Source organism: Lissotriton vulgaris, chromosome 12 (assembly GCF_964263255.1).
Source record: "Lissotriton vulgaris chromosome 12, aLisVul1.2, whole genome shotgun sequence".
NCBI lineage: Eukaryota > Metazoa > Chordata > Amphibia > Caudata > Salamandridae > Lissotriton > Lissotriton vulgaris.
The window spans coordinates 482,788,564-482,803,801 of record NC_141700.1 but is presented as its reverse complement, the minus strand read 5'-3'; the positions used below and the strand labels follow the sequence as shown (position 1 = coordinate 482,803,801).

General features: G+C 43.9%; 1 protein-coding gene across 2 annotated transcripts in view; it reads right to left on the bottom strand.

Moving 5' to 3' along the window:
• Window positions 1–3,881: 3,881 nt before the first annotated feature.
• Window positions 3,882–15,238, bottom strand: part of LDHD (lactate dehydrogenase D) — a 735,651-nt gene continuing 724,294 nt past the window's right edge. The window contains exons 11-12 of one of the 2 annotated variants that reach the window (XR_015302444.1): window positions 4,614–5,545; window positions 3,882–3,950 (exon numbers count right to left, since the gene is read on the bottom strand). Coding sequence is in view for 1 of the 2 variants with exons in the window: in XM_086945224.1 (XP_086801350.1) it covers window positions 5,380–5,545 (166 nt within the window). In the remaining variant the exon portion in view is untranslated. Of the gene's footprint in view, window positions 3,951–4,469; window positions 5,546–15,238 lie in introns of those variants that run through there. The other variant, XM_086945224.1, reaches the window with a different exon arrangement.

Genomic DNA, 15,238 nt, shown 5'->3' with positions numbered 1-15,238 from the left:
GATGCTTGTTGGTTATGTACCTTACAGCTATTTTTTTATACTCAAGCATTGCTCTCAGTTCTACTAAAGAATTTTTCTGTCAGAACCATTGCTTTTCCGTCTGATTAAAGATAATCTCACCAAGTGGAAGTGTTTGGCTCACAACAAAATATATGGAAATACGTGTCTTTTTTTTGTTGCTTTATCATCAAAGAAGCAAGCTTTTTTACAAGTTACTGTTCTGTACGATTTCAACGTTGCATCTGTAAAATCTCGTCTGGGTACACTACACCTATTCAAAGTATATTTGTCCTTTTTCAGTGTGTTGCACAGACTATAAACCTCGTTCTCTCCTTTCATGCGGTCGGTCAGGCCTTTGTTTCCTTGGCTCAGGACCATTATCGTTCAGTTTCTCATGACCTTGCTTTGAGCGTTATTACCCTAGGGTTTCCGTTCTATTATTTAGAAGTAAAACCACATTCATGTCGGACAGCACTGAGCTTTTAGTAAAGGGCTTTTGCGACTGAGCACATCTGCAATAGAGTTCAGGATTTCGTTTGTTTTATGCAGTATGTTGTTTCCTGGCCAGCAGTGCAAAGGCTACAAACTTTTTAACAGTAAGTAATCTGATTTGTTGTATACCTTTACCTTTACCTTTACCTTTGTGCGTCACAGGAGCTGAGGAACGCACTACTTCCAAATCCTCTCCAATGTCCTTTTCAGGACTGCACCATTTGGCCACTTTCATTAACATGAGCAATTATGAAAATTATGATTTACCGTATCATTTTGGTAGCTCGAGTTTGCATACGTAAAGCCAACCACATTAAGCAAATCTTTATTATCAGATGTGAAGTATGAACATCTGGCACCTGTTGAAGCAACCACCACACAGCTCCAACGATGCAGCCACCACACAGCTCCACCACACAGCTCCACCGAGGCACCCACCACACAGCTCCACCGATGCACCCACCACACAGCTCCACCGATGCACCCACCACACAGCTCCAAAGATGCGCCCACCACACAGCTCCACAGATGCACCCACCACACAGCTCAACCGATGCACCCACCACACAGCTCCACCGATGCACCCACCACACAGCTCCACCGATGCAGCCACCACACAGCTTCACCGAGGCACCCACCACATCTTCTTCCTGTGTAAAAAAACAAAAGGGTATATACTATGTATCCAGTAACACACATAAATCAGCATAACCCAAATGAACACCATCAACACCACACACACCTGCGAGAACAATTGGCGTACCGCAATTTAAATAAGCATATTAGCTTAATCACGAAGAGGAATTTCCTCTCTGTGATACTCACCCAGCTTTTTGTGGGTGAAGACCTCACCTCACCCGGCAACCGCTCGGGAAATGGAGGCCCCGCTCTGATGTGTAGAAAAAGAGGGACACAGTTAGTCCAAAGGTCAACCGTGTCCAGCCAAATCGCTTTATTTTGCTCCTAGTGTGGTATAAAAAATTATGCGGTCGGGTGAGGAAGCACCAGGTAGTACCGAGCGGGTCTGCCGATAGGAACAATGTTTCCACGAGGCGTTCCTGCCCTTGCCTAAGACCATGGGGTGTAATCATACACTCTTTTATGAATCAAAGTGAAATACAAAACGTATGTATGACAACACGCATGTTTACTAATAACAGCGTTCATTGTAAATAATTATATTTTTAGCAACACTTTTTTCATTTGAAAACAGGAGTGGCAATACAGGGCTGGACCCTGTATGGTCCTGAAGAAAAGCTTGGGGGAGCTTGAAACATGTTGACCTTGACACTGATCTAACTCAGTAAAAGTTGGAACACAGTGTTACCCCTTTTTAATTTTTTATACCACACTAGGAGCAAAATAAATTGTTGAGGCCCACTAGCACGGTATTTTTAATTCCACACCCACTCCATCATCACTACACATGCACCACACATAGTCATCTCACAAAACCAGTGCTCCAGCGTAGTCGCCTTGTCGCAGCACGCCCCTTTTCGTAGAGAACTGGGATGGCCCCAATGATGAAGCATGTCACCGTGGGGCAACCCCGGTGAGTGAGGGGACTCTAGAAAGAAATTTTTCTTTCTTACACATTTTTTGGTACACACTGACTAAATAAGCAGTGACCATACAAACACCTACCAGGTCTCTGGACCCTTGACATAGGGTTCCTGTATTTCGTACACAGACTGGAGGCCGACCTGGCCAGGTTTAACCTCCTTCTCCCTCCTTTTTTGTTTATACATACAGGTGAGCCCATTTCTCCTTGTCATGTGGGTCAGGCTGCGAGAGTCTCGACCCATAGGTGAATTGACACTAAGGGTGTCGTAATTGGCTGAACGTTTTCGCCTCCTCGCGCTTTTTAAACCGATCCTCCAAAGCCGTCGGTGCCTCCCCTTCCGCTCGACTTTGAGCGTTGGGCACCGACGGATAGGTGAGTCTTTGGAGCGCGCGAGGGCTATTTTCGAGCATTTAGCATTGGCATTAGTACAGGCAATGCTGCTAGGTAGCGGGTCCTATGACGTTTTGACGCACACTGCTGTTGAATTTAGCAGATTTTGGCATGTTACCTGGCTGAGCATGCCTCATACCCTATGGATTGTAGCGCCATTGAAGAAAAAACGGGGCTCTTTTTCCCTATTTCTATGAACAACAGCACTATTGTGCTGATATTCATCTTAGTACCCTCAATATTATTTACAGCAACAGAGATGAGATATTAGACGGCCATTACTGTCTACTTTACCATCCCAGTTCTAAGGTTTCTTACTCTTACTTTTTATAACAATGAATGTAAATAGAGTACTACCAACTCATAATCAGTACTGATCTGGCGGGAATGGCGTAGGATAAGTCAGTCAGCGAGGTGTCTATCACACGTACATTGGCGTTTGGTGTAGAGCGATTTGGCTGGACACGGTTGACCTTTGGACTAACTGTGTCCCTCTTTTTCTACACATCAGAGCGGGGCCTCCATTTCCCGAGCGGTTGCCGGGTGAGGTGAGGTGAGGTCTTCACCCACAAAAAGCTGGGTGAGTATCACAGAGAGGAAATTCCTCTTTGTGATTAAGCTAATATGCTTATTTAAATTGCGGTACGCCAATTGTTCTCGCAGGTGTGTTTGGTGTTGATGGTGTTCATTTGGGTTATGCTGATTTATGTGTGTTACTGGATACATAGTATATACCCTTTTGTTTTTTTACACAGGAAGAAGATTTCCTTCCTGCCCACATCGGATAATGAGGTTCTAATGTCTCTGCCTCTTTAAGTATATTGTATGCTGTTGTGTGAATCTAATGTGTTTGCACTTTTGAATAATTTTTCACACTGTATTGCAGTAGCTTACCAATTGACAAGGTCCTGATGAAAGCTGGAGCAATTCTCTTTCTAGCTGAAACTAGTCGACCGACCATACTGCACAGCGCCACAATGTACTCTTACATTTTTTGAATACCAGGCGCGCGTTTTTAATCTTGACACCTACACTAATGCTTTAAGGAACATTTTCCAGTTTAGGTAGTCATTTTTAATCATGCACACTTTTCTTTAAGCACTGCACACTCTTTTTTCTAACTGTAGATCGCACACAATTGTGACTACAGGCACTGCCTCTTGATGGCATGGGCAGTAGATGGAGCAATTGCCCGTCTCCCACATGATGATATGCCGCCATGAGGGTGGTCTGATGGGACTTTTCTAGCCCTGTGTAATGCAACACACTTTCCTACACACATATCCGTGTGATCCTTTCTGCACCAGTCAGGACAGCACACCACTCCGGACCTGGTCTTCTCTTTTTGTGTGGTTGATCTCATGTACAGGGGCATGAGGAGACAGGTCGTTAAACTATTACCCCTTTGACCCTCCGTAAAAAATTTTGTGTTTTGGTTCCAGTGGGAGAGCCAGCGTAAGCTCTGCCCTTGGAAACGCTGGGGATTCCTCTTCTAGAAATGAGACTGGGCATCAAGGCGGATCGTAGTGAAATGAGGATGCATCTAGCGATTTCCACAGCTTTCTATTGGATGGTTTCCATGAGGCTGCTTGTAACGCTGGATTATTAGCACCTCTAAGAAATGTTAACCACTCCTGCCAAATTTTAAAGTTTACCTCTTTCGCGTTCTTCCATTTGCATAGAACTACTTTGCACGCCAGTGTCATCATTAAGTCCAAAAGCAGGCGGTCTTGGTCATTTGATAACTGTGGGTCAAGCGCCCCTAGGATTACATATACAAATTCCTGTATAGGCCGTATCTTGAATACATGTTGAATGCAATCAAATATTTTCCCCCAATATATACGTAGAGAAGGACAACTGAAAAGCATGTGCGCAAGGTCGCCTGAGCCCGACTGGCAGTTCCAGCAGGTAGGCGAATCTCTTAATTTACATTTGAAGAGCCTATAATGCCACTCCTACGCACTGAGAGTTATGTCTGTATGTGTTTTATAATAATGCAAGCAAGAGTTGATTTATTTTTATATTAAGTTTATTCTCTGTATGTGATTATCGATAGATGAACCGAACATTTTGTATACTGGAAGAATTATTGTACTGTCTTTTCCTTTTGTTTTCCTATTTCAATAAAAACGACTTGAAATAAAAAAAAAAAAAGAAATGAGACTGGGCAACTGCGATTTTGGTGAGGCAGGAGCACCACTGATTTATTTCAGTTCGCACCCCAGCAAACTCCAAATGAGGCCGTTAGTCCCACATCTTTATGGTCTAGGAGTTTTCACAGTACAAGTTCCCATGAACACTGAAGTTGCATAATCTTTTATTAGTAGAACCAAGAAATTCTGCAGTAAATCTTCTTGTCCAAATTAGTGTCCTACTGGTCTGGACCAAAAAAGATGTGTGCATGCTGCATCATCTGGGTTGCCTTCATTACTTATACTTATTATGACGTCAGTATATTTCCAAATCTTTTTGCAGGAGCTTATATATGGAATCATTTGAGTACATTTGGCGGTTTTCACACCTATGCCAAACGAAGAAACGTGTGAGAGACAGAGTAAATGCCTTTAAGTAGCTATTTGGATGTGTGAATAGGTTCTCACATGTTTTTTCCTAAACAGCCTTATTGATGTTGCTGTGCCAGTACAATATTGGGTGGTTTGTGACAATCAGGATCCTTTGCTTCATTGCTTTAGTTTTCTTTATTTGAACAGCCTATCTCTGGGATTCTACATTCCATTCACATTGCCCATTTGTCTGGCTTGGCCTCCAAGTTCCAGAATTACATCAGAGAGACAGAGGTTTTCAGGGGGAAAGTTCCAGTATCCATGTATCAGAATTGTGAGATGCCCAATTTCTGACAGCCCTTAATAAAAAGTCATTGGTTATGGATTCAATCATGTAAGAGCAGTCTCTGTCATCACTCTTGATCATTAAAGGACTTTTCCTGGGTTCATTAGATTTTTGGGATCCAGAGTCGACTTGAGCCTTCTCATTATCTCCACGCCAATCTTCCCAACTTCTTCCTCCAGCAACTTCCGCTTCCCCAATCCAATGCCATGCTCCCCTGTACATGTGCCATTCATTGCCAGGGCCCGCCTGAAAAGAGAAAAAGTACATTCTATATCAATATTTGTTCAACTACCAATCAGGAGCATTGTGTCATATTTGAATATTGGGTACGGATTATAAAAGCAGACTAATAACAGGCTAGCCCTCCGCGCAGGTCTACTGCGGATGGAGGGGTACTCCGAACACCATGGCCAACACTGCCACCAAAATGCTTGAGAAGAAAGGATTCCACTAAAAGAAACACTGTGGGAATAGTGACATTAATACTATACTCAAATAATGACTGTTCATATTCAAAAGAAGGAGTGTCGCCTATCGCACTGTGCAGGGCCGCGGAGCCAGTAATACTCATGCAGATACAGCACCTGATTCCTTCTGTAATGCTGAGGGAGGCATTTCGTTGGAAATATGTTACGCTGAAAAGGGTCCTCGACAAATGACTCCAGGTTTACACATACCATAATTAGGGTGACCAACCGGCATTGGTGCAAATTCGGGACAGTGAGTGCAAAAATTCAGGACAAAGGGTCAAAATTCAGGACAAAAATTTCGGACAAAGGGTACGTTTTGCATACACAGAGGAAGTCCTGCAATAGTGCACAAGTAAATAGACTACCAACACAACAAGCACAAGTCAAAATGAGTTTATTTTAGGATGAGAGAAACTTGCACTGTCACTGCATCTGTTATGTATGAGAGTGAAACACACCTGCGTTTGCATATTCAACAAAAAAAAGTGAAGAAAAAGATCACAGCTGAAGACTTCTCAGATCTTACATTCCCATAGCTGCCAATGTTTCAGATTGCTTACGTGTGACATATTCATAATTTCAGTGTAATTATGAGTGACATTCAACGACTATGAGTGACACTTTCTCACGAGGAGCAAAATCAATCAATGAAGACAAGGAAAATATATAAATATCAGAAATGACAGCCAGCACCAGAAATGGAAGAGCAGTAGGATGTGTGAGAGGCCCCCGCGTGGAGCCTGAACCAGCCACACTGACGCTGAACTCAACTTTGTGCAGACTGTGACTGAAGTGCAGAGCTCAGCTCGGGCACTTACTTAACTCATCGATTCTCTCATCTGCTTGCACACTCATTTGTCCATCAATACAATCTCTTAATCTATTCATCCATCGATCTGTTCATGCTGTTAGTAATCACTGCAAGCACACAGTTATTCCTTGATCCATGTATTCTACTATTCATTATCTAATCTATCCAAGTAGCACTCATTCATACATGCACTCACTCATCCATTGACTCAGCCACCATGCCATTCATCTGTGCGCTCACCCATGTACCTCATCTCCTCTTGCATTCATTCATTCACCCACCAATAAACGTGTTCATCTACCTATCCTCACCCATTAATACATTCTTGCAACCATTCACATGTCCCCCCAAAGACACTTACATCTAGAAACTCGCCAACCAATAAAAAAAACACTAAACTAAAAAGCTATCACTCATTTTTTAGCTTCTTTTGAAGTCTTTCACTCGCATATCTGCCAAGTTTTCAGTTTCGTAACATTTCCATTTCTGCAGCTTGCTTATGTGTATCATTTCAATACATTCTGCGTGACTCTTTAAGGGACACTTTATAATGTACTGAATAAAGCAGTTAATTTCTCTTTGGGTCAACATATTTGCCAGAGAGGGCCTTGAAATAGGTACACCGCTCACTCACCTACTTCATGCTTCTAACATTGTAGCCCTAAAAGCCTATGATGTCATAAAAACAGCACAAGTCATTTGTGACAAGACCTCCAAGGACAGCTACCTTACCTCTCCCACTTTGCAGAGTCCCCTGTGACAGTGCCTTTGCACGGAGCCTTTGACACACCATTTGTTCTTTTTTTGGAGAGACCTTGGCCCCTTCCACGTTATGGCTTTACCAACACTTGACATTCTTGTCATGCCAAAGACACATTGCGTATTATACTGTAGCCCACTCCATACAGAGATGTCCGTCACACTATAGACGTCTACCATTTTAAAGGACTCATGGCAAACCTCTTCAGAAGCCCCTATTAAAGCACGTACGTTGTTTTTAGCAGGCATGTAATAGTTAAAACCTCAGAGATGCTGAAAGTGTTTTATTTATTTATTTTATCAGGACATTTCGATTCCCCCTCACCCCCACTGGAAAAAAAACACAGGATCCGAAATGCTGTCACTGGGCACACAGGCCCATTATCGCTCTGTATGTGATAATTAGGGCAACATACAGAATGATAATGGGCCTGATAGTAGTCTCTGCCAGGGACTGCTGCAGGCCAGGGGTCACAGCAGGAGCGTGAGCAGGTCCCTGCAGTGAGAGTTACAGGCTGCTTGCAGGGGGCAGCTCACGCCAATGTCTGAAATTACGGACAAAAGGCGTCCGTTGAAGAAACCCTTACGGACAACGGACAAGAGGCCCAAATTACGGGCAGTCCGTGAAATTTACGGACGATTTGGTCACCCTACCATAAATGACTAGTACCTTATAACCATCAGCTATGGCTGAATCTCATTAGTGGTTCAGTAGGTACCGCAGATTGGCTCTCAAGGATGTCTTCTCTCTATACATCATAACTATTAGGAAGACAGTGAGCAGTGTTCACCTAACCCTACACTTAAGCATTGTGTTAGTGATAAGAATGGCTTTCAAGCACTATATCTCAATAAAGTGCTTGCGAATCACCCCCTAGGTTTGTTCTTACATCTATGGATCCTTTAATATCCCTTCTTGGTCCATAGTCTCCAATGCAAACTCAGGAGCGGTATCCAGTACAACATCAGTGTGTGTGTTTCTTTTGGTATGGTTTGTTGGAGGATAATCAGCTGCCATTTTTTAAATTTTCTTTTACAAATGTCTTTATTGAGAAAACTTAAGCTACATCTCAGATACATTCAGGCAGTTTCCTATAAGTGGTACAGTTCTCATCTCCATGTAGCGGGCAAGTATGACAAAGGTAAGAAGATGTCAGCCATCTATACACATTGGCGATCCAAACTGATGTCATTCTAGGTGAGTATACACATACAGTAGGTGGGGAATCAATTGGTTATCTCATCAAGCAGGGAAGAGTATTATTTAAGCATGGGCGAATTTTGCGAATCTGGCGTTCGCGAATTTGCGGATTTGCGAACTCGCAATCCGCAAAATCCGCGAATTCTCGCGATTTTTTTTTATTTTTGTGTTCGCAAGGATTTCTGCCAGTTCGCGAGGGTTTTGTACCAGTTCGCAATTGCGAACTTACATGTCGGCTCGCAACGGTCGCGATTATGTTGTTTCTACGTCTGGTTCATCATCACAGGTTCCCAGCACCCTCTGTTTCACCCATGCCACCCTCTGGTACATCAATGCCACCCTCTGGTTCATCATCACTGTAGATTATGGGGGGAAAAAGCAAGCACACCTGCCCTGCTTCAACTGACATGAATTAATTTGGGGTTGATTTATTAATGTGTCACTGTTTTAAAATTCCAGTCTGGCACCTGCTTCCTTATCTGTAATTTGCTTTCTGTTGCAGTGCAATTTTTTTTTCCAGGACCTTTGTGGCCTACTTGTAGCTATTCTATGAGCCTGCTGTGAGGGTCAGAGCAGGGTCATACAATTGTTGCAACTAGCAACTGAACTCTGGAGGGGCCCCAGTCAGGAAGCACTACAGGGAATGGTTACTAATGATGAGTTTGAACTTTTGCACCTGCTGAATGCTTTCACTTTTGCAAAACTCGTTTTTCTGCAGAACAGCATTACAGCAACTGTAATGCCCCAAACAAGCTTACTTGTGAAAGTTGATTTCTAATCCAAAAGTGATCCAAAGAAAGTCAAAAGGCCTCAAATCCAAAAAAGTGCAGGCAAATGTCAACCTGAGGAGTTATTCTGATAAAAATCATAATTTTCAGAAGGTCTATGCTGCTTGCTAGTGGATTTCTTGTGCAGAATTGCAAATTTTGTAATTTCGCGAGTGCGAGATTGTTGCTGCCCGCCGCACCTACATGTTCGCAATTGCGAACTTACGCCGCACGCTGCAAAATTGTATCACCAAGAAAAAAAAATCCGCTGCGTGCGAATTTGCGGATTTTTGGTAAATTCGCAAGCGTTCGCGGATCGCGAATTTACCGAAAATCCGCAAAATCCGCGAGCGGAACGGATTTTCTGCCCATGCTTAGTATTATTCTTCCCAGCTACTCCATATTTTTGTGTTTTTGGGTATAACCCCCAGCCTCAGATTGGGATTTCAAGAATATGCTCCTATTTGTACCGCTTTCCACACGTTAACACTTGGGGAGGGGAGGGGGGAGGGGGTGTATGAAATCCCCTATTCCAGCCTGACACCTCAGACACTCAAGCCCTGGTCATCTCCAAAACCACGAGTCTTTCACGGGGTCACGAAAATTCTATGGAGGTATTTAAACTCTATGAGGTGAAACTCAGTCGAAATTGCACTTATGGCTCCACGTGAAGCATCAAACATCCAATCCTCATTTCCCAGAGCACCTATATCTATCTTCCAAGTCTCATGGTTGCCATTTTAACTCTTACTGGGTCCTGTACAGATGCGCTTTACGGCCAAATCGTAACTTTGGTAGAAGCAAAATCAAACATGGTCTGACCACATCCCCTCATCTCCATAACAAAAAATAGCACATGGCCATTGACCCTGGTAATGGGCTTTTACATGTTTTTAAAAACTTTATTGCAATCAAGACTGTGAACTAAAAAAAGCTAAAGCCACACTTGTGGCCTCATTTCAAGATGGCTAACCGGCTGTTCTCAGTCACAATGAGGTGGATGTCCCATCGGCATCATTACAGGTGTAATGTATCTTTTGGTCCCTGTAAAAAGGCGGACGGGAAGTCCGTCACGTTGTGGCCAGTAACCCATGCAGCAAACTCTAAATCAGACCCTTGGTCTTAAAAGATCTATATTGGTAGTGGCGGGTTTGAAGTATGTCGGATGTAAAGAATAATGCAAAATGTGGACTGTGATGAGGAATGTTATGAATTCCTTGGATTTGACATTTGGTCGAGAACTGACAATGTAAAACATTATTTGATTGGAGACTTCACTAATGAATTAAGGCATCAATATATTTTCAAAATTCAGAGATCAGAGGGATTGTTCTGCGGCCATTGGGTGCACACAACAAAGTGTGGGTGGGGGCTGGCAATTATTACTCCTAGCTACTCCACATTGACGGCCCTCTGCCTGGAGCACCTTCTGATAGGAAAAAAACAAGAGCGTCTTGGGTGGAATTCTTGATTTAATCTCTGCCGATGGTAGTTACTCAGGGCTACATTCCAGCGGATTTTTTTTGCCCACTGTGCCTCTCCTTATGGGGAGCAAAGATGTGCAAATCAGCCTTACTCCTGCTCCAGTACGGGCAGTCCAGCCAATGCTGCCAAGTCACTTCCCATCCAGTGGCAGCCGGCATGACTCATGGGTGGTGAGACAGAGGCGGGCGCGGGTTGAGCAATGAAAAAAAAATATATACACTTACCTTGGGTCCCTGTCTCTGCTCCTGCTTTCCTCGTGGGACTCGAGGAACAGGAAGCCAGGAAGAACAGCCAGGCTCCCCATACCAATCACAACCCTGCAATACAGCGTTGTGATTGGTAAGCACCCAGGCTTCCCTGACCATTCACAACGCTGCAATGCAGCATTGTGATTGGTTTTGAGCATCCTGGTTGATGCTCAACCAGGGAATGTGGCCCTGGACATGTTCTCCACGCACGCTGTAATGCAGCCTGCATGGAGAACGGGGAACGTGCGCATGACTGGTTTGGGCAGCACGAGAGGGCCGACCCAACAGTCATTGTGCACTTAGGAGTGGGCAAACAGCTCCTCCCCTGCCATGCTCCAAAAGCAGAGCAGCCTCACCCACCCACCTACCCGCCCGCAAAGGAAACATGAAACGATAATAACTCAAAGTTATTATCATTTTAAATTTGCTCAAAAGCAGTGAAGCAACGCTCCTCTGCCATAGCGGTTGAGCCGCCACTGGTCTCATCGCAAAGGAAACACAAGAGATGCCAGCATGGTTGTCGGCTTGTTGAGCCTCATCAGTGAGGCCGCTTGACTCTTCTTACACTGGGAGCACTTTCAGATTGCAGCAGTCACATGAGAAACAACAGCTGATGAGTCTCCTTTTCTCCCTCAAAAAGAAGCAACACGCCTTCTCATCTAGAAATAAATGGACCAGTCAACACCAACTTCAACAAGCAATCGCCAGTCAGAGTAAACAGGGTTTAGCCCTGCAACACGCAGAAAAGTTATGAAAGACCGTGGCAGGCGGGACCCCATTCCCCAACCTTTCAAGGGGGCCCCATTCAGCCCCAAACCAATGAATATCTGTGAGGTATGTGAGACTCTGGGCCTCATCACATTCTGCAGTGCAAATGCGACTGAGGGTGTCTTGTGTGAGTTTTGCCCTCTAAAATCTCTAGTGTTGAAAAGGGTGAGTCAGGTAACATGGGTAGTTTTATAGGAATTACTTGTATTGCAGTGAAAGTATCACACAATTTACCTTTTCCCCCATTGTTTGCCCCTGTATTCATTTATATCTGGAACTCCATGCAAAGCCAGCTTGCGGCATATGATCTGCCTCTATTTGATCTAGCCTTGCCTGGAATTCTAGGGGTGCTTGTAATGTTCCTGCCCCGTTACGCTCACTTTGCATTGATTTACTGGGGATTCATTTTTATCAACTATAGGTTGCACCCCCCAGTCCGAATATCCAAAGGAAAACTAATTTATGAATGTCCATCCAATATTAGTAGTGTTCTGATTTCTTTATTCTTCTTTTTTAATTTGAAACAAAGCACCAGGCAGCCAACGTGTTTTGTTCTTTTAGAAAGAACTTCGTCAGGGCGATTATATTGATATTAGTTCTTCTAGGCTGAAGACGCAATCATCGGGATAGCTGAACTAAGAACACTCTCTGCAACGTCACTTTAAGTTCGTAATCCCAAGTGGAGAATAATGGCTGTTGTGCCTATAGTGCAGAATTGCTGGGTGTATTTTCAGACCTGGCGGCAATACCCTATTGAGAGGCTGTTGTGCCGGCGACGTGGTGAATCGAGCAGCAGGATATGTATCAATTCAAACGCTAAAAAATGAGTGGGCAAACAGCCCCTGCCCTGCCCTGCTCCAAGAGCAGAGCAGCCCCACCCACCTACCTGCCCGCAAATGAAACATGAAATGATAATAACTAAAAGTTATTATCATTTTAAATTTGCTCAAAAGCAGTGGGGCAACGCTCCTCTACCATAGCAGAGGAGCCGCCACTGGTCGCATCGCAAAGGGAACACAAGAGATGCCAGCATGGTTGTCGGCTTGTTGAGCCTCATCAGTGAGGCCGCTTGAATCTTCTTACACTGGGATCACTTTCAGATTGCAGCAGTCACATGAGAAACAACAGCTGATGAGTCTCCTTTTCTCCCTCAAAAAGAAGCAACGCGCCTTCTCATCTAGAAATAAATGAACCAGTCAACACCAACTTTAACAAGCAATCGCCAGTCAGAGTAAACAGGGTTTAGCCCTGCAACACGCAGAGAAGTTATGAAAGACTGTGTGACGCAGGCGGGACCCCATTCCCCAACCTTTCAAGGGGGCCCCATTCAGCCCCAAACCAATGAATATCTGTGAGGTATGGGAGACTCTGGGCCTCATCACATTCTGCAGTGCAAAAGCGACTGAGGGTGTCTTGTGTGAGTTTTGCCCTCTAAAATCTCTAGTGTTGAAAAGGGTGAGTCAGGTAACATGGGTAGTTTTATAGGATTTACTTGTATTGCAGTGAAAGTATCACACAATTTACCTTTTCCCCCATTGTTTGCACCTGTATTCATTTATATCTGGAACTCCATGCAAAGCCAGCTTGCGGCATATGATCTGCCTCTATTTGATCTAGCCTTGCCTGGAATTCTAGGGGTGCTTGTAATGTTCCTGCCCCGTTACGCTCACTTTGCATTGATTTACTGGGGATTCATTTTTACCAACTATAGGTTGCACCCCCCAGTCCGAATATCTGAAGGAAAACTAATTTATGAATGTTCATCCAATATTAGTAGTGTTCTGATTTCTTTATTCTTCTTTTTTAATTTGAAACAAAGCACCAGGCAGCCAACGTGTTTCGTTCTTTTAGAAAGAACTTCGTCAGGGCGATTATATTGATATTAGTTCTTCTAGGCTGAAAACGCAATCATCGGGATAGCTGAACTAAGAACACTCTCTGCAACGTCACTTTAAGTTTGTAATCCCAAGTGGAGTATAATGGCTGTTGTGCCTATCGTGCAGAATTGCTGGGTGTATTTTCAGACCTGGCGGCAATACCCTATTGAGAGGCTGTTGGGCCCGCGACGTGGCGAATCGAGGAGCAGGATTTATATCAATTCAAACGCTAAAAAATGAGTGGGCAAACAGCCCCTGCCCTGCCCTGCTCCAAGAGCAGAGCAGCCCGCCCACCTACCTGCCCGCAAAGGAAACATGAAATGATAATAACTCAAAGTTATTATCATTTTAAATTTTCTCAAAAGCAGTGGGCCAACGCTCTTCTGCCATAGCGGAGGAGCCGCCACTGGTCGCATCGCTAAGGGAACACAAGAGATGCCAGCATGGTTGTCGGCTTGTTGAGCCTCATCAGTGAGGCCACTTGAATCTTCTTACACTGGGAGCACTTTCAGATTGCAGCAGTTACATGAGAAACAACAGCTGATGAGTCTCCTTTTCTCCCTCAAAAAGAAGCAACGCGCCTTGTCATCTAGAAGTAAATGAACCAGTCAACTCCAACCTTAATAAGCAATCGCCAGTCAGAGTAAACAGGGTTAAGCACTGCAACACGCAGAGAAGTTATGAAAGACCGTGTGACGCAGGGGGACACCCAACCTTTCAAGGGGGCCCCATTCAGCCCCAAACCAATGAATATCTGTGAGGTATGGGAGGCTCGGGGGCCTCATCACATTCTGCAGTGCAAAGGTGACTGAGGACGTCTTGTGTGAGTTTTGCCCTCTAAAATCTCTAGTGTGGAAGAGGGCGACTCAGTAACATGGGTAGTTTTATAGGAATTACTTGTATTTCAAGATTTATTTATTTAAGTGATCGGTCTTTTAACCCGTTAACCGCGGCAGGCGGTAATTCCGCCGCGGTGTGGGTGTTTCGTGCGCGGGCGGTTGACCGATGGCAGCACTGGGGAGGTTAAAAACAAAAACCATTACACCAATGACATTTATAGTAGTACTACTGCATACTTATATAAATACGTAAAATAATTAGTAGAATTTTTACACGGTTGGTCTAAAACATACTACTATACATCAATTATTTAAAATTTCGTTTAAAATGTATATTTGGGAGTTGTTGTCTTTATGACAGTCTATTGCGATCTCCACAGAGTTTCAGCAAATTTCCTTTAAATACGCATTTAAAAGTTTCAACCCCCTGCATACCAGAAGGATTGAGGCCCGTCAAGCCAGGTGATTACGGCTTCCCTGCATGTTCATACTATCCAGTAGTGCTTTTTTTAGTGACTTCCGTTCTTTTAGTAACTTCGGGCATACACAATAAATATTTTGAATCGATTAGTATTTGTATCCACAAAGTCTGCAGTCTTGGTTATCACTTTTATCCTTCCAAGCTTGGATTAAATCTTTTGTTTCCAACATGCCAAGATGCAGCCTCATAAATTGATGTTTTAGGGTAGGTGAGAAGTAGGCTGATAAATAATC